The 23,423-nt window shown below is 42.8% G+C and overlaps 1 protein-coding gene across 2 annotated transcripts in view; it reads left to right on the top strand.

Moving 5' to 3' along the window:
• Nucleotides 1-23,423, top strand: part of dcc (DCC netrin 1 receptor) — a 1,326,174-nt gene that overhangs the window by 646,623 nt on the left and 656,128 nt on the right. For both annotated transcript variants that reach the window (XM_087994379.1, XM_087994329.1), the window contains exon 3: nucleotides 1,925-2,209. In XM_087994379.1, the coding sequence (XP_087850505.1) occupies nucleotides 1,925-2,209 (285 nt within the window). The remainder of the gene's footprint in view (nucleotides 1-1,924; nucleotides 2,210-23,423) is intronic.

Below are 23,423 nucleotides of genomic sequence, written 5' to 3'. Positions count from 1 at the left end.
CTTCTTCACTATTCTATCTACCTGTGACTTCACTGGTCACTGGTGTTCCCGCTCCGGGTAACGGGTCACTGGTCACTTACATTCCTGCTCCGGGTCACTAATGTCTCCACTCCGGGTCACTGGTGTCCCAACTCTGAGTCACTGGTGTCCCCACTACGGGTACTGGTGTCCCAACTCCGAGTCACTGGTGTCCCCACTCCGGGTCACTGGTGTCCCCACTCCGAGTCACTGGTGTCCCCACTCCAAGTCACTGGTGTCCCAACTCCGGGTCACTGGTGTCCCCACTCCGAGTCACTGGTGTCCCAACTCCGAGTCACTGGTGTCCCAACTCCGGGTCACTGGTGTCCCCACTCCGAGTCACTGGTGTCCCAACTCCGAGTCACTGGCGTCCCAACTCCGGGTCACTGGTGTCCCCACTCCGGGTCACTGGTGTCCCCCCACCGGGTCACTGGTGTCCCCACTCCGGGTCACTGGTGTCCCAACTCCGAGTCACTGGTGTCCCAACTCCAGGTCACTGGTGTCCCAACTCCGAGTCACTGGTGTCCCCACTCTGGGTCACTGGTGTCCCAACTCCGAGTCACTGGTGTCCGAACTCCGAGTCACTGATGTCCCCACTCCGGGTCACTGATGTCCCAACTCCGAGTCACTGGTGTCCCCACTCCAGGTCACTGGTGTCCCCACTCCGGGTCACTGGTGTCCCAACTCCGAGTCACTGGTGTCCCAACTCCGGGTCACTGGTGTCCTCCCACCGGGTCACTGGTGTCCCAACTCCAAGTCACTGGTGTCCCAACTCCGGGTCACTGGTGTCCCAACTCCGGGTCACTGGTGTCCCCACTCTGAGTCACTGGTGTCCCAACTCCGAGTCACTGGTGTCCTCCCACCGGGTCACTGGTGTCCCCACTCTGGGTCACTGGTGTCCCAACTCCAGGTCACTGGTGTCCCCCCACCGGGTCACTGGTGTCACCACTCTGGGTCACTGGTGTCCCAACTCCGGGTCACTGGTGTCCCAACTCCAGGTCACTGGTGTCCCTCCACCGGGTCACTGGTGTCCCCACTCTGGGTCACTGGTGTCCCAACTCCGAGTCACTGGTGTCCCAACTCCGGGTCACTGGTGTCCCAACTCCGAGTCACTGGTGTCCCCACTCCGGGTCACTGGTGTCCCAACTCCAAGTCACTGGTGTCCCCACTCTGGGTCACTGGTGTCCCAACTCCGAGTCACTGGTGTCCCAACTCCGAGTCACTGGTGTCCGAACTCCGTGTCACTGGTGTCCCCCTCCAGGTCACTGGTCACTGGTGTCCCCACTCTGGGTCAGTGGTCTCTGGTGTCCCTGCTCTGGGTCACTGGTCACTGATGTCCTTGCTCTGAGTCACGGTTCACTAGTGTTCCTGCTCTGAGTCACGGTTTACTGGTGTCCCTGCTCTGGGTCACTGTTCGCTGGTGTCCCCGCTCCAGTCGCTGGCGTCTCCACTGGCTGCCAGCTCCTAACACACTGTAGAGCCTGGGACCAGGTGCCCAGGGCCAAGAGAAGGAAGGAGAGAGGGCGAATTAATGAAAAAGATGAAAAAGTACAGGCAGAGCAGAGGAGTCCCGGCTGAAGAGCCCTATTCTTGTCACCATCATGTGAAATGACATAGCAAACTACATTCCTCCTAGTAATTATCTACCTTACTGCCCAAAATGTTTCTGTATTTCTATTTCATCTTGTAGTCAATTCTTGCAATGTTCTACTTTGATACTCATGGTTGAACAATAATTAAGGAAAGAATTTTGTCGAGATCTCTCCCATGTAAAACTCTGCTCCACTGAAAACAATAAAACAAATGCTCTAACCTCCAATGATGTCATCAATATAATGTCAAGATTTTGACTTTCATTCATCACCTTTTAGGCATTAATAATAACTATCAACTTCTTTATTTCTAGGTCCACTGAGGTTCATCTCGCAGACAAAGTCAGTCTCTGCCTATGAAGGAGACACTGCCCTGCTGAAATGTGAAGTTATCGGTGAACCCATGCCTTCCATTCATTGGCAGAAAAACCACAATGATCTGAAGTTAAGTGCTGAAGACACACGTGTGTCTGTTCTCCCCTCTGGATCGTTGGTGATCAGTAAACTTCAGGCGGAGGATAGCGGGTCCTACCGTTGCCTGGCAGAAAATCCTGGAAGCTCAAGGACTGGAAATGATGCTGAGCTTTACGTTTTGTCTGGTAAGAAAATGAGAATTATCAGTTTATTTTTAACTCCGCTAAGAAACAGAATATACTTCCACCTTGCCCTTTGAAGGTGTTGAATTACCCGACTTGCAAGATGGAAAAGTGGAACTTCTCACTTTAAGGAATGTTATGGATCAGGCCAGACCCCCTTAAAACATTTCAAGAAAGTAGCTGGACCCCAACTTTGCGAGTTGTTTTAAACAGGTGTACAGTGGATATTCCAGGAGGGATGCAGCTGGCCCAACCACTTAGTTTGAAACAAAACTCAATTTATTTGCAAGATGATCAAATGAAACACAAACAAACAGAACAGAATACAGAATAACGTAACCTATCCGAAAACCCAACAGATTTTCCCAACTTAATGATGCTGTCCCAAATGCCTGCAACAGTCCCCATAAACACTCATAGAACATAGAACATAGAATGTTACAGCACAGTATAGGCCTTTCGGCCCTCGATGTTGTGCTGACCTGTGAAATTAATCTGATGGCCATCTAACCTATACCATTCCATTATTATCCATATGTACGTCCAATGCCCATCTAAATGCCCTTAACATCGGCGAGTCTACTATTGTTGCAGGCAGGCCATTCCGTGCCCTACTATTCTCTGAGTAAAGAAACTACCCCTGATGTCTGTCCTAAATTTAACACCCCTCAATTTAAAGCTGTGTCCCCTCGTGTTAGCCTTCACCATCCGAGGAAAAAGGCTCTCTCTGTCCAACCCTCCGATTATGTTATACGTCTCAATTAAGTCAGCTCTCAACCTTCTTCTCTCCAACGAAAACAGTCTCAGTTCCCTCAGCCTTTCCTTATAAGATCTTTCTTCCATTCCAGGCAACATCCTGGTAAATTTCCTCTGAACTCTTTCCAAAGCTTTCACATCCTTCCTGTAATGTGGTGACCAGAACTGTACGCAATACTCCAGGTGCAGCCTTACCAGTGTCTTGTACAGCCTAAACACGACCCTGTGGCTCTGAAACTCAATCCTCCTACCAATAAATGCCAACACACCATATGCCTTCTTAACAACCCGATCAACATGAGTGGCAACTTTCAGGGATTTATGCACCTGGACACCAAGATCTCTCTGTGCCCAGTACTCTGCATTCCTGTTACTTCTTCCAAAGTGAACTACCTCAAACTTTTCCGCATTAAACTCCATTTGCCACCTCTCAGCCCAGCTCTGCATCTTATCTATGTCCCTCTGTAACTCACAACATCCTTCGGCACTATCCACAACTCTGCTTACCCTAGTGTCATCTGCAAATTTACTAAGCCCACTTTAATGCTGACCTCCAGATCATTTATAAAAATGACCAACAGCAATGGCCCCAAAACAGATCCTTGCGGCACACCACTGGTAATTTAGCTCCAGGATGAACATTTCCCATCAACCACCACCCGCTATCTTCTTTCAGCTAGCCAATTTCTGATCCAAACTGCTAAATCACCTTCAATCCCAAAACTCCGTACTTTGTGCAATAGCCTACCATGTGGAACCTTATTAAATGCCTTACTGAAGTCCACATACAGCACATCAACCGCCTTACCTTCATCCACCTGTTTGGTCACCTTCTCAAGGAACTCAATAAGGTTAGTGAGGAATGACCTACCCTTCACAAAACCTTTCCTAATCAACTCATTCCTCTCGAGATGATTATACATCCTATCTCTTCTAACCTTTTCCAACACCTTACCCACAACTGAAGTAAGGCTCACTGGCCTATAATGACCAGGGTTGTCCTGACTCCCCTTCTTACACAAGGGAAAAACATTAGCTATGCTTCAGTCTTCTGGCACTATTCTTGTAGACAATGATGACATAAAGATCAAAGCCAAAGGCTCTGCAATCTCCTCCCTGGCTTCCCAGAGAATCTGAGGATAAATCCCATCTGGCCCAGGGGACTCATATATTTTCAGATCTTCCAAAATTGTTAAAACCTTCTCTTTGTCAACCTCAGTCCTATTTAATCTTGTAGCCTGTATCTCCATGTTCTCACTAAAATTCCCTTTTCCGATATGAATACTGACTAAAAGTTTTCATAAAGCGTTTCCCCTATGTCTTCAGATTCCACACACAACTTTCCAACTTAAACAACGGTACTTGCTGATGAGGGGAACCACCACAGGATATCCCTGCACTGTCTGCCACTTCCCTTTCCTACCCCTGACAGTAACCCATCTACCTTCTTCATGTGGCTATGGAGTAACTATCTCCTTGTAACGCCTCTTAATAACACCCTCTGCCTCCCGAATGATCTGAAGTTCATCCAGCTCCAGTTCCCTAACACGGTTCTTGAGGAGCTGGATTTGGATGCACTTCCCACAAATGAAGTCAGCAGGGACAGTAGAGGTGACCCTTACCTCCTGCATACTGCAGGAGGAACATTTAACTGCCCTAACCTCCATTCCCACTATTCTAAATTCCCAAATAGACTGACGGAAAAAAAAAGAAACATGGAAGAATACACCTATCATCTTACCAACCGTCGCACAGAACATTTTTCTTTGGTTAGAGGAGGAGGATGGGTGGGAGACACTACCCAAGTAGTGTTTTGGGTAAAGCAACCGCCCAAATATGTGACCTCATGACCTCTCCAACTGCATCCAGAAAACTGAAGAAAATCCGGAACAAAAAGAAATTTAAACCGTATACTCAACTGGTCACCACATTACAAGGTCAGCTGCTCCCTGGAGACCTTATGACTCCTCCAACTGCGTCCAGGAACTCCTGGGCAAAAAAGGAAAATTCCAATACAGGGGTTTACAGGAGAGATGTCAGAGAGAGGAAGGATCAGCATGGACCTGCTTCCTTGGGTCCAGAGAGAGAGAGGATCAGCATGGATCTGCTTCTTTGGGTCCAGAGAGAGGAAGGATCAACATAGATCTGATTCTTTGGGTCCAGAGAGAGGGAGGATCAGCATGGACCTGCTTCTTTGGGTCCAGCAGTTTCACAACTGACTGCCTGCTAAAACCAAACCAAACCAGGGAAAAGCTGAGCTGGGAGAACTGGCCACTCCCCTTTCATTGTACAAGTTTTATTTTAAACTTGAAAGCCTTTTTCCTGGGGGAAGCTTTGACAAAGGGTCAGTTAGACTCGAAACATCAGCTCTTTTCTCTCCTTACCGATGCTGCCAGACCTGCTGAGATTTTCCAGCATTTTCTCTTTTGGTGACTGTGTCGGTTTGTATTTGTGATTAGAAACCTGTGACCAGCAGTGTACCACTTGCTGGTTAAGGACCCTTGCTGTTTGTTATGTACCTTATCAACTTGGATGTGAATGTAAAAGGTATAATTATTATGTTTCTAGATGACACGAGAATTAGTTGTGGTATTGATAGTGAGGAGGATGGTCTTAGGTTACAGACTGATATTGTTCAGCTGGTATATTGGGCAGAGCAATGGCAGATGTAACCTCTGTATGAAACATTGGTTAGGCCACAGATGGAGTACTGTGGGCAATTCTGGTGACTACACTTTCAGAAGGATGTGATTGCACTGGAGCAGGTGCAGAGGAGATTCACCAGGATTCTGCTTGGAATGAGAATTCTCAGTTATGAGGAGAGGCTGGACGGGCTGGGTTTGTTTTCCTCAGAGCAGAGGAGGCTGAGGGGGGTTAGGCATAGACAAGATAGATTGTGAGAATCTCTTCCCCGTGACTGATGTGTCTAAGACCAGAGGGCATAAATTTAAGGTGAGAAGCAAGTGGTTTAAAGGAAATATGAGTAAAGATTTTTTTCACCCAGAAGCTGGTAGATATATAGCATGTGCTGCTGAGAGGATGATGGAGGCAATTACTCTTGCAATATTTAAGAGGCATGTGGATGAGTATTTAAAATGGCAGAGCATAGTAGGCTGTGAATCAAGTGCAAGTAAATGGGATTAGTGTAGTTTGGTGTTCGTTGATCAGCATAGATTTTGTGGGCCGAAGGACATCTTTCTATGCTATATGACTCTTTGCGCCTACCTCAATAATCTTTCACCATTTGTTTGGCTTTGCATTACCACCAATACAGTTTTCTCATAGGGCACTAATATAACATTTCAATTTCCCATAGGAACCATCCTCTTGACCTTTCCATAAAATTTTCAATGTAGTGTCAAGTACAGCTGCCCAAAGTCATTTCATTGAAGTCTCTTACTAACTAGGGGATGCAGGGAAGTTTCAGCCTAGCAGTCAAAGCTAAAACTGAAGCTAGACACAAGACAACAATGTGCTGAAACAATTTTAATGGGAACATGTGTACAAATGTGACACAAGTAGATCTTTCAACCATGACATGTATAAATACTTTGGTTTGCACAGAGAGAGGATTTAAATTCATGCCTGTGATTCCCCATGGGGCGAGTTTCAGGTCATGAATATGATTTTTCATTCTCTCTCTTGAGACTAGCCTAACTCGCTTGTGGAAATCAAATCATATTTCACAGTTGTTTGTGCTGCATCTTATGCATATTTGGACTGACACCAGGAACAGGACTCCAAAGAGTAACCTGTTTCTTACTCGTCAGTTCTGCTTCTATTTCTGTCAGTCGGTGATGAATTCTGCTCCACCATTCATACTGGGAAGAAACAGTACTGTGAATACTTGACCACCTTAAACAATTTATATTTGTAATGCCTCTTCAAGCACCTTCTGCTTTAAACTTAAAATCACTCTGTGTCCTGATTTTTATGATCTCTAATGGTATAATTTAGGCATTGGTTTGGTACATGTATCATGTGCCGGAAGAAACACAGATCAAGCACTTTGGAGTTGTCATTTAATCACAGTCCTCGATTTGGAATCCCAGCAAGCGATTGTTTGTCCTGATACTCTTGGAGATGAGGGGAAAATTGATGAATGTTTACAGGGACAGAAGCCAGAGTTACTGCTGAATTTGACATTTGGGTTCCATTACCAGCATTTGTTTTTTGAAAATCTCAGTTTCTTTGCAGCAGCCAGGCAGACTGACAGTGTGTTGGAGATGATCTGTGGCATTTGGACATGATGGACATGGGGATTGGCAAAGATTGCATGGCAGTGTCTTTCTTCTGACTGCTCAAATTTCCCTGCATTATATCTGTTTGTGGTGAGATAAATGACTTAATTTATTTTAATTCTTTTCTTGTGAAGGGTTTAGTTGATGGATGAGGGTGTAGTTTCATTGGTACCTTGCATGAATGGTCATTCTGAGTATAGGGCATTAATTGAAGGCCACCTTCTCACAGCCATGTCGGGAAACAATTGTGTGGCAGAGGTTTAGGATGATAAGGAGCTAGACTAATGGAGCTGATCCAATTTTTATTGATCAAACAAAATAATCAATGGAAGGCTTGGGCAATGATATTCACGCTGAGGATGCATTGTTTCGAGACCTCAGACAGGCGTGAAGCTTTGAATTCCCACAGGTCTTGCCCAATTTATTAGAAGAACCTGATTTCATGGTTTCGAATGCTGTTGCCTGGCTGATAATGAGAGTTACTGGGATTTAGAGACTGGGTGGCTGTTGGGACGAGAAGAGACAAAAAAAACGCTGCAGATGCTGGAATCCAAAGTAGACAAACAGGAGGCTGGAAGAACACAGCAACCCAGGCAGCATCAATAGGTGGAGAAGTCAACATTTTAGGTATGATCCTTCTTCAGCATTCAGAAGGAAGAAGGGTCATACCTAAAGCATTGAATTCTCCACCTCCAGTCACTGCCTGGCTTGCTGTGTTCTTCCAGCGATGGAAAGGATGGTGCTGGAAAAGGCACAACAGGTCAGGCAGCATCCGATCTAACTGCTGAAATAACATTTTTATTCCAAAAGGGAAGGACGTAAAAAAAACCCAGTAATTATCAGCTTATAGGCTTAATATTACCTTAATATCTGTCTTTGGGAAAATGTTAATCTATTTTAAAGGATGGAGTACTTCAACATTTAGAAATGCATTATGTAATTAAGCAGAATTGGCATGGCTTCATGAAGAGGAAATTATGTCTGATAAATTTAATAGAATTTGAGAATAGAATTCTTTAAGGTCGTAACAGATACAATAGATGAAGGAGAAACAAGTAGATAGATTTGAATTTCCAAAAGACATGCAATAAGTACTGCACTTTAGACCACGGATTAATTATTAGCATGGATAAAGGATTGTCCAGCCAGTAGAAATTGGGATAAGGAGGATATTTTCAGAATAGAAAACTGTAACTTGTGAGTTGCTGCAGAGATCAGTGCTGAGGCCACAATTATTTGCAATTTTTGTGAATGAATTGGATGACAAGTGTATGTACAGTCACCAGTGGGAAGGAAAGTAAATGTGGGTGACATAAAGACTTTGGGATATTACCAGGTTAAGAGAATGAACAAAAACTTGGCAGATGGAATATAACACAGGAAATGGTATATTATGGCACCCTGGAAGGAAGAATGGAAGCGATGAATTTTATTTACATGAAGAAAGACTACAGAAAGCTGCAGCAAAGAGGCATTTGGGGGTCCTTGTGTATGAACCACCAAAAGCTGGCATATAATTTCAGGATGTACTAGGAAACACAAATGGAATATTGCCTTTATTGCAAAGGGAATGGAAAATAAATATAGGAAAGTCTTGTTTCTTTCCTTCGTTAATGGGATGCAGGTGTCATTGGTCAGAGGAGCATTCATTACCCATCCCTAATTGCATAAAAAGTCAGCCGTATTGCTGTGTGTCTGAGTCATAGGTAGTCCAGACAAGGTAACCAGATGAACCAGTTTCCCCAGCAATGACCAATGGACTCCAAATTCCAGCTATTTATTGAATTCAAATTTCACCATCTGCTATAGAAGGATTCTAACCCAGATCCCCAGAATATCACCGGGTGTCTAGATTAATAGTCTTATGATAATACTACTAGGCCATCACCTCCACCATTGAAACTATGCAAGACACTAATTAAACCACACCTGGAATACTGTGAATGGTTTTGGTCACCTTATCGAAGGAAAGATACACTGGCATTAGAGGCAGTCGAGAGAAGGTTAATTAGGTTGATCCCAAATATGGAGGGGTTTTCTTATGAAAAGAGGCTGAGTAGATTGGGCCTGAACTCATTGGAGTTTAGATGAATGAAAGGTGACATTATTGAAACATACATGATTCTTAGGGAGCTTGACAGGGTAAATGTTGAAATGTTGTTTTCCCTTCTGTCAGAGTCTAGAACTAGAGGGCATAATCTCAGAGTAAGGTAACACTCATTTATGACACAGATTAGGAAGAATTCCTCCTGTTGAGGCTTGGTCATGAAAATGTTCAAGGAGGAGAAAGTGAGGTCTGCAGATGCTGGAGATCAGAGATGGAAATGTGTTGCTGGAAAAGCGCAGCAGGTCAGGCAGCATCTAGGGAACAGGTGAATCGACGTTTCGGGCATTAGCCCTTCTTCAGGACTGAGGAAAGTTGGTCCAGCAGGCTAAGATAAAAGATAGGGAGGAGGGACTTGGGGGAGGGGCGTCAGAAATGTGATAGGTGGAAAGAGGTCAAGGTGAGGGTGATAGGTCAGACTGGGGTGGGGGCGGAGAGGTCGGGAAGAAGATTGCAAGTTAGGAAGGCGGTGCTGAATTTGATGGATTTGACTGAGACAGGCTGGGGGGAGGGGAAATGAGGAAACTGGTGAAACTCGGTTGCTCTCCCTACCAACCCCCTGAAACCGCAATTACCTTCGCCTGCAACTGGAAAAGGTACAAAACCTGCCAGCACATCACCCTCCTCACCTCCATCCCGGGCCCCAAACACTCCTTCCAGGTGAAACAGAGGTTCACCTGCCTCTCTTCCAACCTAGTTTACTGTGGTCTTCTCTACATCGGGGAAACCAAATGTAAACTTAGGAACGGTTCGCCAAGCATCTCAGCTGGGCCCACAGGGGTTGACTGGACCTTCCAGTCACTGCCCATTTCAATTCCCTTTCCCACTCCCTTTCCAACATGACCATCCTTGGCCTCCTCCACTGCCACAACGAACCAAACTGCAAATTGGAGGAACAACACCTCATCTTCCAGCTGGACAGCCTACAGCCTGGAGGACTCAACATTGAGTTCTCCAATTTCAAATAGCCTCCCTTCCCATTCACCCACTCCCTTTCCAGCCCCTCCCTCTTTCTTCCATCCCTCCCAGACACCAATCGGATTCATTCCTCTCATTGACCAACCAGGTCCGACCCTCTACCTGTCTTCGCCTATCCCCACCACCACTCTACCCTTCCCACCCTCCCCTCTTATATGCAACTCCCCTTACACCTACCTCCAATCCTGAAGGAGGGTTACCCCCAATGTTGACTTCTCCATCTCCTGATGCTGCCTGGCTTGCTGTGTTCTTCCAGCCTCCTGCCTGTCTACTTTCGATTTCGGCATCTGCAGTTTTGTTGTTTCTACTATCCTCCCATGCAGTGCACTCCAGATTCCTATCACTCTCTGGATGAAAAATGTTTTTGTTAAATCCCATCTAAACTTTCTGCCTTTCACTTTAAAATTATGCCTCCACATTATTGACCCTTCAACTAAGCAGAACAGCTGCTCTCTGTCTACCCTCATACATGTCCTTTATAATCTGATACATTTCTATGAGGTCCCTCCTCAATCCTGTCTGCTGTAAAAAAAATTGCATAGCTGAAATGCTCCATCCCAGAAAACATCTTGGTGAATCTCCTCCGCACCCCTTCCAGTGCAATCAAACCCTTCCTGTAGTGTGGTGACTAGAACTGCACACAGTACTCCAGCTATGGCCTAAGCAAAGTCTTGTACAACTCCAACGTAAAGCCTCCCTGCTCTTATAATGTATGCCTTGACTGATAAGGCAAGTATCCAATTTGACTTCTTCACCACCCTATTTACCTGTCCTGCCACCTTCAGGAATGTATGGACAGGTACTCCAAGATCTGTCTGTTTCTCTGAGCTTTCTAATGTTGGTACTGTTCATTGAGTAATCCAATATCCTATTAATTCTTCCAAAGTGTATCACCTCACACCTATGAGGGTTGAATTCCATCTGCCACTGATCTGCCCATTTGATCAACCCATCTGAATCTTCTTGTTAGCTAAGATCTCCTTAATCACTACCAACCACCCTGCTAATCGTTGTGTCATTTTTAAACTTATTTATCATCAACCCCACATTCTCATCTATATTTTCTAACAGGTATCACAAACAATAAGGGACCCAGCACTGATCCCTCTGGACACCAACACCCCCAATTAGACAAACAGCTTTCTACGATTACCCTCTATCTTCTACCACTGAACCAATTTTGCATCTTGTCCAGCTACTGTGGATCCCATGTGAGATTTTGTTCAAGACTTTGCTGACTCTGCATAAACTACATTGACTACATTAGAGCTACAGATAAACACTTATGACCTGTCAGCATATAACACTATGAATTAAAACTCTACTCTCCTTGTGAGCTTCCCTTAGACATATAGACAGACAGACAAACAGATGGGAAAAAATGGGGAGAGGAAAACTTAGTAGGCAGTTCTGGCATTCCTATTGAGAGGTTGCTGAGATGATCATTATGATTCTTATGCTGGCCAGTACTTTGCGTTTGAGTTGTCTTTCTCTGGATGCTTCCACTGACTTGCAAGAGACTATGTGGCTTCTAAAAGGCTTCTCACTTGCCACTTAAAAGGCACAGTTTACAATAATTGCTGAAGAAGAGATAAATTAGTTCCTCAAGCTTAAAGTGGCTTTGACTGTACAACAACAGAATGATAGCACCCGTGTTGGTAGAAACCAAATCACTTCTCTCTTTATCTCTTTTTTCAGGCCCAAGCTGTTCACTTACCTGAAAACCAATCATACCATTGTTGTCAGGCAGAAGACCTTAGTCATTGATAACTAGTTACTGGTTGATTGACCAATCAATGTCTTACTGCTAAACAAAGCATCATTTGTGATGCAATCTCTTGGCTCCAGTTAGTCAACCCAAATTTCAATTATTGCTCCTTCAAACAGATGTTGACATGACAATTGCCATTAATGACAGGTTACTTAGTTTTTAAAACATACCGCAATCCTTTAACACACTGATTTCAGCTGACAATTTTAAAAGGAAAACAAATAAATCGTGGACTTTACAACAGTGCCTGCAAACTTTAGAGTGTATTCTATTTTCATTGAATGGAGCTATTGTTCACACAGTCATGACATTTTTTTCGTTAAACTAGTTGACTGTTAATTTGTTGACAAAATTGTTTCCGTTCTATTTGTGAGGAACATATAAACAACAGCTGCTGTACATTCAAAAATCCAGCATCTAACTCCCCATTAAAGAAGTTAATTTAATTAAAATGACACATATGGTGATATAAGAAAAAAATGGAATGTATTCAATGCTTCCAACTAGCGAAATAAGATAAGTTACATTGCAAAATAAAGAGTGAAAAATGTTTGGTGTCAAGACCTGGAAACGAGAGCTTGCACAATTTGAACTTTTCAATTCACTTTTTAAAACTTCAGCTTTGAACAGATTGTCCCGTATTTGTCACTCCAGTTCACCCAGTTAAAAATTGGAGTAATGAACTCAGATTGGTTACTTAGTCTTGTAAATTATAGTGGTCCAGTGAATCCCACATTCTGTCCCTGTGAGCACAGGCTGTGGATCCCTGACACTGAGATCACATACATTCTTGAGCCGGCACTTGCTAATAGTGAGACCAATTGCCAATTTCCCAGAAGTGGTCTCCTAACTGATCGACTGCCTGTCTGCTCACCTTCCTAGGAGAAAGTGAGGACTGCAGATGCTGGAAATCAGAGCTGAAAAATGTATTGCTGGAAAAGCGCAGCAGGTCAGGCATTATCCAAGGAGCAGGAGAATCGATGTTTCGGGCATAAGCCCTTCTTCATTCCTGAAGAAGGGCTTATGCCTGAAACATCGATTCTCCTGATCCTTGGATGCTGCCTGACCTGCTCATCTTCCTATAAAGGATGCTGGGTAGCTGGCGCTATCAGAGATGGGCAGTTCTGGTACCTCAGCTGGACCACCAGAGAAAGTTGATCCGTGAACTATGCCTGCAATACCGTAAGGGTTCATCAACATGAAAGAGCCCTGCTTGCCTGCAGGGAAGATAATGACTATCCCTTTTACAGACCATATTAAAGGAGCGTATGCTTTTGACTTCTGAACCAAAAATAGTTGTAATTCTCAATTGGATAGCACTTGCGGAACAACTCTGAATCTGCCAATAATCAAAGCAACAACCAATTTAAGATAATCAGTTGAGCTTGTAACATGATTCATTTGCACTTGTTGGTGGCATCAGCTATTCATGAGGACCCACATCCCAGTGAAAACTGGGTGGCATGGGCAAGTTGGACCGAAGATACTGTTTTCATGTTGTCAATCTCGAGAACTCGATAATATAAATCTGACTCTGCTACATTTGCATTCATGTGTGTGTGTGTGTGTTTGCGTGTGTACCGGTATATGTTGGAGGATGTGGGTGTGGAGTACCAAATGTCTTTGCTGGTTTGTTGGAAGGAAAATTGATATCAGGCAGGAAGAGAGTGGTTGATTTCCCATAGTCTCCTCTACGATCACAGGTAAGTTGAGGTAGGACAGTGTTGTAAATTTGCAGTCCAATGTTCTTTTAAATAACCCATTGGTCGTATAAGGTGAAGGGAAATGATTTTAGGCAACAGCAACATGAATGGAACCCAAGGAAGTGTTAGAAACATGCCTCAGCCAACTTTAGGATAGAAAAGGAACAGGGAAGAAAGTTGGAAGCGAAAGGTAGCCAATGTAGAGGAATTAATTTTTGTCAGTACAGACTGGCTGGGCCAAAAGTCCTGTTCTGTAGTGTACGATTCTGTGACACCATGTACTCACAACAAGCACTGTGCACACAGCTGAAACATTGGAGGAAAGGGAAGAATATCTGATTCAGCAGGATCAAAGAGATGGGGTTGAGGCAAGGACAATGTAAAGGATCAGCTTGAGTCTTAAGAGAGAACTTACATTGTGATAAGATTCACAACCAACAGCATTTATTGCAGATAGAATCCTCAGTAACCCGTGAACTGTCCCTAAACTCCTACATCCAACAAGAAGAGCATATCACTCTACTAAAGGCCATTTTTGCTCCTTCATTACAACTCAGATGAGGTGTACAAAGTTAAAAATCACACAACACCAGGTTATAGTCCAACAGGTTTAATTGGAAGCACTAGCTTTCGGAGCACCACTCCTTCATCAGCTGGTTATGGAGGACACAATTGTAAGACACATAATTTATAGCGAACGTTTACAGTGTGATGTAACTGAAACTATACATTGAGAAATACCTTGATTGTTTGTTAATTCTCTCATCTGTTAGAATGACCATGTTAGTTTCGCTTCTTTCATAACTAAATTGCAAAACATTTTTAAAAAGTTACAATCTCAAGTGTTTGGGTAATCCAAGATGGAGGACAGGAAAAATTTCTGGCTGTAACAGCTGCTCCTTTTTTGAGGTATTTTCGGTGTTGGAGGTGATTTCCTCGAATTCCAGGAGAAGCAATTACTGTTTTATATGCTGTTGCATTGTTTTGAAACTTTGGAGAAAAAAAGTCAAAACAACTGCACTTTTAAAAGGGAGAGGAACAGACAAAGGAAGCACATGGTGAGGTCAATGCAGGAGAGAGAGAGAAAGAAACTGACACAGCAATGAACCTGCACAGTTACTGCCTTTGCTTTTGAATTCATGTATTGCTGGACATCGGAGTGTGTCTGGGAAAATTAACAAACAATGAAATTCACAACTAATCTTAGAGGTAACAGCTCAGAAACAGAGAAGTGAATAAGTGAATATTTAAGCGTGGCCTTACAGCACGTCTACAGGAGTGAGTAGAGTGGGTTCTTTCTTGATTGTATGATTTATTGAGATATGTCTCAATATGTCTCAATTAAACTTAAAATATAAGCCATAAGTATTAATTTAACCTGGAGCAGTGTTTTGTAGAGGAATAAGATGGTGCTATTTTCTGGGTCTATAGATTGTCAAGGAGCAAAAATGGCCTTTAGGAGAGTTATATGCTCTTTTTGTCGGATGTGGGAGTTTAGGGAGAGTTTACGGGTTACTGAGGATTATATCTGCAATAAATGCCGTTGGTTGTGAATCCTATCATATCGAATGGATTGGTTGGAAAGACAGTTAAAGGCAATGAGGAATTTACAAGAGCAAGGGGATGTGATGGATGGAAGTCATAGGAAGGGGGAAAAATCGCAGATACAGCCACGTAGGTGGGTTAAATGAATTTCACAACTAATCTTGGAGGAACATGTTTGGGAGTGGTCACAGCACAGAAACAGAGAAGTGAATAAGTGAATAGTTAAGCGTGGCCTTACAGTACGTTTGCATTAATGAGTAGAGTGGGTTCTTCCTTGATTATATGTTTTATTGAGATATATCTCTTGATTAAACTTAAAATATAAGCCATAAGTATTTATTTAACCTGGAGCAGCATTTTGTAGAGGAATAAGATGGTGCTATTTTCTGGGTCTGTAGATTGTGAAGGAGCAAAAATGGCCTTTAGTAGAGTGATATGCTCTTCTTGTCAGATGTGGGAGTTTAGGGAGAGTTTACGTGGTGCTGAGGATTGCATCTGCAATAAATGCCATTGGTTGTGAATCCTATCAGATCAAATGGATTGGTTGGAGAGACAGTTAGAGGCAATGAGGAATTTACAAGAGCAACAGTATGTGATGGATGGCAGTTATAGGAAGGGGGAAAAGTCTCAGATACAGTCACATAGATGGGTTAACTCCAGGAAAGGTAAGAGGTATGGGCAATTAGTGCAGGAGTCTTTTGTGGCTATCCCCATTTCAAACAGGTATGCTGTTTTGGAAAATGTAGGGGGTGATGGATTCTCAGGGGAACGTATCACGAACATCCAAGTTTCTGCTATTGAGACTGGCTCTAATGCAATGAGGGGTACGTCGGGTTCCAAGAGGTTGATTGTGTTAGGGGAATTCTCTAGTCCGAGGTACAGACAGATGTTTCTGCGGCCAGCAGAGAAAAATCAGAATGGTGTGTTGCCTCCCTGGTGCCAGGATCAAGGATGTCTCAGATAGGGTGCAGAATGTTCTCACGGGGGAGAGGGGCCAGCAGGAGGTCATTGTCCACATTGGAACCAACGACATAGGAAGGGAAAGGTTGAGATTCTGAAGGGAGACAACATCGAATTAGGCAAAAATTTTAAAAGGAGATCCTCAAGGGTAGTAATATCTGGATTACTCTCTGTGCTATGAGCTAGTGAGGGCAGGAATAGGAGGATAGAGATCAGATGAATGCATGACTGAGGAGCTGGTGTATGGGAAAAGGATTCAGATGTTTGGATCATTGAAATCTCTTTTGGGGTAGAAGTGACCTGTACAAGAAGGACAGATTGCACCTAAATTAGAAGGGGACAAATATACTGGCAGGGAGATTTGCTAGAGCTGCTCAGGAGGATTTAAACCAGTAAGTTGGGGGGGGGGGGACCCAGGGAGATAGTGAGGAAAGAGATCAATCTGAGACTGGTACAGTTGAGAATAGAAGCGAGTCAAACAGTCAGGGCAGGCAGGGACAAAGCAGAGAACAAGGCAGGACTGATACTGAGGAAAGATATTCCCGAAAATACATCCAGGGAAGTTATTTGGATGGAACTGAGAAATAGGAAAGGGATGATCACTATATTGGGATTGTATTGGTAATCTCAACTTTTTCCCTTCCTATGTCGTTGGTTCCAATGTGTACAGTGACCTCCTGCTAGCCCCACTCCCCCTTGAGAACATTCTGCACCTTCTCTGAAACATCCTTGATCCTGGCACCAGGGAGGCAACACACCATTCTGATTTTTCGCTGCTGGCCGCAGAAACATCTGTCTGTTCCTCGGACTAGAGAATTCTCCTAACACAATCGATCTCTTGGAACCCGACGTACCCCTCATTTAACCCACCTACGTGACTGTATCTGCGATTTTTCCCCCTTCTTATGACTTCCATCCATCACATTCCCTTGCTCTTGTAAATTCCTCATTGCCTTTAACTGTCTCTCCAACCAATCCATTCGATATGATAGGATTCACAATCAACGGCATTTATTGCAGATTTAATCTTCAGTAACCCGTAAACTCTCCCTAAACTCCCACATCCGACAAAAAGAGCATATAACTCTCCTAAAGGCCATTTTTGCTCCTTGACAATCTATAGACCCAGAAAATAGCACCGTCTTATTCCTCTCCAAAACACTGCTCCAGGTTAAATTAATACTTATGACTTATATTTTAAGTTTAACTGAGACATATTGAGACATATCTCAATAAATCATACAATCAAGAAAGAACCCACTCTACTCACTCCTGTAGACGTGCTGTAAGGCCACGCTTAAATATTCACTTATTCACTTCTCTGTTTCTGAGCTGTTACCTCTAAGATTAGTTGTGAATTTCATTGTTTGTTAATTTTCCCAGACACACTCCGATGTCCAGCAATACATGAATTCAAAAGCAAAGGCAGTAACTGTGCAGGTTCATTGCTGTGTCAGTTTCTTTCTCTCTCTCTCCTGCATTGACCTCACCATGTGCTTCCTTTGTCTGTTCCTCTCCCTTTTAAAAGTGCAGTTGTTTTGACTTTTTTTCTCCAAAGTTCCAAAACAATGCAACAGTATATAAAACAGTAATTGCTTCTCCTGGAATTCGAGGAAATCACCTCCAACACCGAAAATACCTCAAAAAAGGAGCAGCTGTTACAGCCAGAAATTTTTCCTGTCCTCCATCTTGGATTACCCAGACACTTGAGATTGTAACTTTTTAAAAATGTTTTGCGATTTATTTATGAAAGAAGTGAAACTATCATGGTCATTCTAACAGATGAGAGAATTAACAAACAATCAAGATATTTCTCAATGTATAATTTCAGTTACATCACGCTGTAAACTTTTGCTATAAATTATGTGTCTTACAATTGTGTCCTCCACAACCACCTGGTGAAGGAGCGTCGCTCCGAAAGCTAGTGCTTCCAATTAAACCTGTTGGACTATAACTTGGTGTTGTGTGATTTTTAACTTTGTACACCCCAGTCCAACACCGGCATCTCCAAAACTGATGAGGTGAATGCAGCAGTCAAGTATCTCCAGTGATTCAAGGTTATTCTTTGAGTTCTCAAACATGATATATGGATAAAGGGCAGCTTCCGTGAATGGGGCAAATCTGTTGATGGGTGAAATTACAGAAGATCAGTGAAATTATAACTAATTTAATGTAGTACAAAGCCAATTTATGGCCTGTGAGGGCCAAGAGATTTGCTTATCAAAAATGATAGCTGTGACAACTAAAGAGATAAGAGACAAAGAAAAGACATAGAGCAATACAAAAATAGCACAGGTTCAGGTAAATAGGATGGACACAAAGAACATAATAAGGTAATAGTGTCCGTAGGGTAGTTAAGGAGATGTACAGAACATTTGCCTTTATCAGTTGAGGTATAGATGAAAGGAGCAGGGAGGTAATGTTGGAGCTGTATGAAACTTTGGTTAGGCCACAGTTGGAGTACCTCACGACAGGAAAGATGTGATTGCACTGGAGGGATGCGGAGCAGATTCACCAGGATATTGTCTGGGGTGGACCATTTTAGCTCTGAAGCAAGGCTGGATAGGCTCAGGTTGTTTTCTTTGGTGCACCATCAGCAGCAGCAGCATGCCCCCACAGACAAGGATGACTTTCAGGGTGAGTCTGTAGGTGGCTGTAGAGACTGATGTGGCTAACACAGACTCTGTTACACGTGGGGCAGATGGTAGTCATTGGAAGGGGTGGGTGGAAGATCAGTGTTGCAGTTTTGGTGCAGTGAAGGCTGAGAGGGAACCTGGTAAAGGTGTATCAGCTTATGAGGGGTATGGACCGGGTGAATCAAATCAGCTGTTCTCCTTAGTTGAAGGATCAATATCAAGGGGTCATAATTTTAAGGTGAAAGGCAAGACGTTCAGAGGATATTTAAAGAAAAACTTTCACCCAGAGTTTGTTGGGAATCTGGAATGCACTGGGAGGGAGGGTGAGGCGGGAAAACTTTATGACCACTTGAAGTGTCATGACATTCAAGGTGATGAGCATTGTGCTGGAAGATGGGACTGGAAGAGATTTAATCTACTTTGACAGACTGGACTTGACAAGTCAAAGGGTCTCTTCTGTTCCGTATGATTCTGTAATTCTATGATCAGCAATGACAAAATAGTGAGCAAGAGCTACACAAAGGAGGTATAAGCAGAAAATTGTAAGGTATATGAATATACAAAACAATTTTACAGATATATCCGGGAAAAAGATCAGTGTGGTTTGAAAACTTGAAATACTGATAATGTCATTGAAAATAAGGGAATGGCAGATGTGCTGAATAATTACTTTGCAAAACATTTACAGTAGTAAAGAAATCATATTGCCAGAAGTCTCTTGCTTAGATCTTCCAGACTCCATATGCTCATATACCAGTGTACTCCAAAAGGTACCTGTCAGGACCCCTTGGAAGTACTAATGTACTGATTTTGCAAGAACTATCCAAGAAGATTAAACTTCTAATGCTGAATTCCTCAGATTCTCCTGTCCCTGTGTGAATATTTTCGACTTTGAGTTAGATTCAGAAACTTGGGAGACATTCGACTTACAGTTGGTTCTGCTATAATGCATGTTTTTCAACTCAGATTTGCTCTAATGTGATTCAAGAATTTACACCATTATTTGCAGAAAGCGAACAGTCCTTATTCGTACTGGCTACAACATGATTCTGGCCCCATTAATTTAAATGGCGTGGCTATTGCGTGATTTTCTTATAAAGTGAGATTGCACGAGAACGGAACTATCAGAAATGACTGCATTTGAATAGTTACCCAGGAAATGTTAAGAATATTAAAAACATGTCTAATTTCTGAGTAACTATACAACTGAACTCCTTCCCAATGCTCCACCTTCCCCAACCCAACTAAACCCCTCCCTGACCCTCTGACTTCCCTACTGGCCTTGCAAATCCCTTCGACACTTCATCTCTGCCATGACTGTCCAAACCACTGACTGACCACCAAACCGCTACCAATTTTTTGACTCAATCAATCCAAACATGCATTGACCACTAGAACTCCTCCCATTCTACCTAATCTCCAACTTCCCTGATTTCCAAACTCCCCAAGCTCCAATCTTTCTCACATTCTCCTGACCCTCTTTACTCACCCCCACCTCTCAGCCATCCCCCAAATTTTCCTGACTCTTTTTTCCTAATCGAGGAGTGAAAACTCTTGCCCTGTTGTTAGAAAATTGCCTGAGTCTATAACAAAGGAAAGAGTGACATCATATCTTGAAAATGTTTACCTCATCAAAATGCCAGTTGACTTAATAAAGAAAGTTTGCAGATGACACCAAAATTGGAGGTGTAGTGGACAGCGAAGAGGGTTACCTCAGATTACAATGGGATCTTGACCAGATGGGCCAATGGGCTGAGAAGTGGCAGATTGGAGTTTAATTTAGACCAATGAAAGGTACTGCATTTTGGGAAAGCAAATCTTACACACTTAATGGTAAGGTTCACGGGAGTGTTGCTGAACAAAGAGACTTTGGAGTGCTGGTTCACAGCTCCTTGAAAGTAGAATTGCAGGTAGATAGGATAGTGAAGAAGGCGTTTGGTATGCTTTCCTTTATTGGTCAGAGTATTGAGTACAGGAATTGGGAGGTCATGTTGCGGCTGAACAGGACACTGGTTAGGCCACTGTTGGAATATTGCGTACAATTCTGGTCTCCTTCCTATTGAAAAGATGTTGTGAAACTTTAAAGGGTTCAGAAAAGATTTACAAGGATGTTGCCAGGGTTGGAGGATCTGAGCTACAGGGAGAGGCTGAACAGGCTGGAGCTGTTTTCCCTGGAGCATTGGAGGCTGAGGGGTGACCTTATAGAGGTTTATAAAATCATGAGGGGCATGGATAGGATAAATAGACAAAGTCTTTTCCGTGGCGTGGGGGAGCCTAGAACGAGAGAGCATAGGTTTAGGGTGAGAGGGAAAGATATGAAAGAGACCTAAGGGGCAACTTTTTCACGCAGAGGGTGGTACGTGTATGGAATGAGCTGCCAGAGGAAGTGGTGGAGGCTGGTACAATTGCAACATTTAAAAGACATTTGGATGGGAATATGAATAGGAAGGGTTTGGAGGGATATGGGCCAGGTGCTGGCAGGTGGGATTAGATTGGGTTGGGATATCTCCGTGCTGTACATTTCTATGACTCTATGACTATGACTCTAATAGATCATCCCTGATGAACTTGATTCAATTTCTTGAAGAAGTTACCACAGTTTTACACAGGGGAATATTCATGAATGCTATTTAGGCAGACCTCCAAAAATCCCTCCCAAGAGACTATTGCTTAAAGTTGACATTCATTGAACTGAAACAAATTATTGATCCAGTTAAGAAATTGGTTAAATGGCAAGAGACTTAGAATAAGGAAATGGACTGATATTCTAATTGACAGGTTGTGATTAATGATATCCTGCAGTTATCAATGGCGACATTGCCCATCTTTAACTCCACTTGAGGAGGTCATGATAAATTGCCTTCTTCAAATGTTGTGCTCCCTGTGGTTGAGGCACAGCCACAGTGTTGCTTAGTGTTGGAATTCCACCATTTGGATTCAGCAACAGTAAAGGAGAGGTAATATTCACTGTAACTCTGATTGACAGTATTGATCTGAAATCACAAATTCCAATCTACCAATCATAGTTAGATGGCATTCTAAATTTGCAGATGAAAGCAAAAAACTGCACACGTATTGATAAATTAAATAAATTGGCAAAATTATGGCAAGCAGATTGTAAAGTAGCCGTAACTGAAGTAATCTGCTTTGGATCTAAAATTGGACAGAACAGGCAACTTGCCAAATTGCAAAAGTCTAGAGAGATTGGAGATCCAAAGAGCCTTGTCAGATCAGGTATGTAAATCATTTGAGCATTACAAACAGGCATAAAGTAGATTGATAGAATGCTAATCTTAATATCTTTTGAGGACTTGCGTTTGAAGGATCATGAAAAGAAATTAATTTATTTTATGTTCTTTGGAGATAACCAGATTTCATCTTTAAGGTCAATGAAAAGACATATTGGACCATTTTCTTTAATAGCATTTTATAGAAACCACCAATGTTTCAGATAATTGTTGGACTTATTTTCTGGAGTCTGTCTGACTGGGTTTATGACTGTCCTTTTTGAACAATGTTTTGCAGACAGCAGGAGGTTTTGCATTTCACTTTAGGTGATCCTGCTCAAGAATAGTTTGCTTAGCTCATCTCCCCTTTATCTAAAATACTTTTCTCATGAATCCAGTATAGAACCTGATTGTCTTCTTGAAAACTGACTAGAAGACTTCTAAATGATGTATTTCCTGAGCAAAAGCGTCTGCCAAGATTCCAGAGAGAATTACCATATCAAGCGAACTATCTAGGTGCCCAGAACACCAGGTCAACACCTGTCTGTATATTCCAAACTTTATATTTTGTTTTTCTCTTCAGAGCTAACCATTATTGTTCAAAAGTGTTTTCTCCCCAAGGTGATTCTCTATAGAGAGAAATCTTTATTTTACTCCAGTTAACTAGAGTGCATGCATATCTTTTCTTCATACTACAATCTCTGTTAACCAGTTTTAAAAGGCATCTGAATCATTTTGCTTTTAGGTTTCTTAAAGAAAACTGATTGATGGATCTTTTAATTCTTGGTCTAATATAGGGAAAGTGTATGAAAGGCCATTTTGGGATATGAATTTTTGAAAAATTCATCTTGTGACCCACGGAGTAATAAGATTAAAGTAAGATTCGGTAATCCTCCCATCGTGTTTGTAATAAGGAAAGAAGGTTGAAATCATAGTGGAGGCCAAAGGGCTACGGGGAGAATGCGGGTAAGTGGAGTTGAAACGCCCATCAGTCATGATTAAATGGCAGAGTGGACTCGATGGGCCAAATGGCCTTACTTCCACTCCTACGTCTTATGGTCTTATAGTCTTATGCATCATTGATAAGAAGCCCTTGTTAGACAACACTGGGGGAAGGGGGGCAATGGCCTAGTGGTATTATTGCTGAGGTATTAATCCAGAGATGCAAGTACTGTTCTGGGGATCTAGGTTTAAATCCCACCACAGTCAAATGGTGAAATTTGAATTCAATAAAAAATCTGGAATTAAGAGTCTAATGATGATCATGAATTCATTGTCAACAAAACACATTTTGTT

The sequence above is a fragment of the Chiloscyllium plagiosum genome, unplaced genomic scaffold, assembly GCF_037043375.1.
Source record: "Chiloscyllium plagiosum isolate Xiang-an unplaced genomic scaffold, Cpla_swu_hap1 HiC_scaffold_1, whole genome shotgun sequence".
NCBI lineage: Eukaryota > Metazoa > Chordata > Chondrichthyes > Orectolobiformes > Hemiscylliidae > Chiloscyllium > Chiloscyllium plagiosum.
Note: the sequence above shows the minus strand (reverse complement) of the source record. Positions and strands in the feature narration are given on the sequence as shown.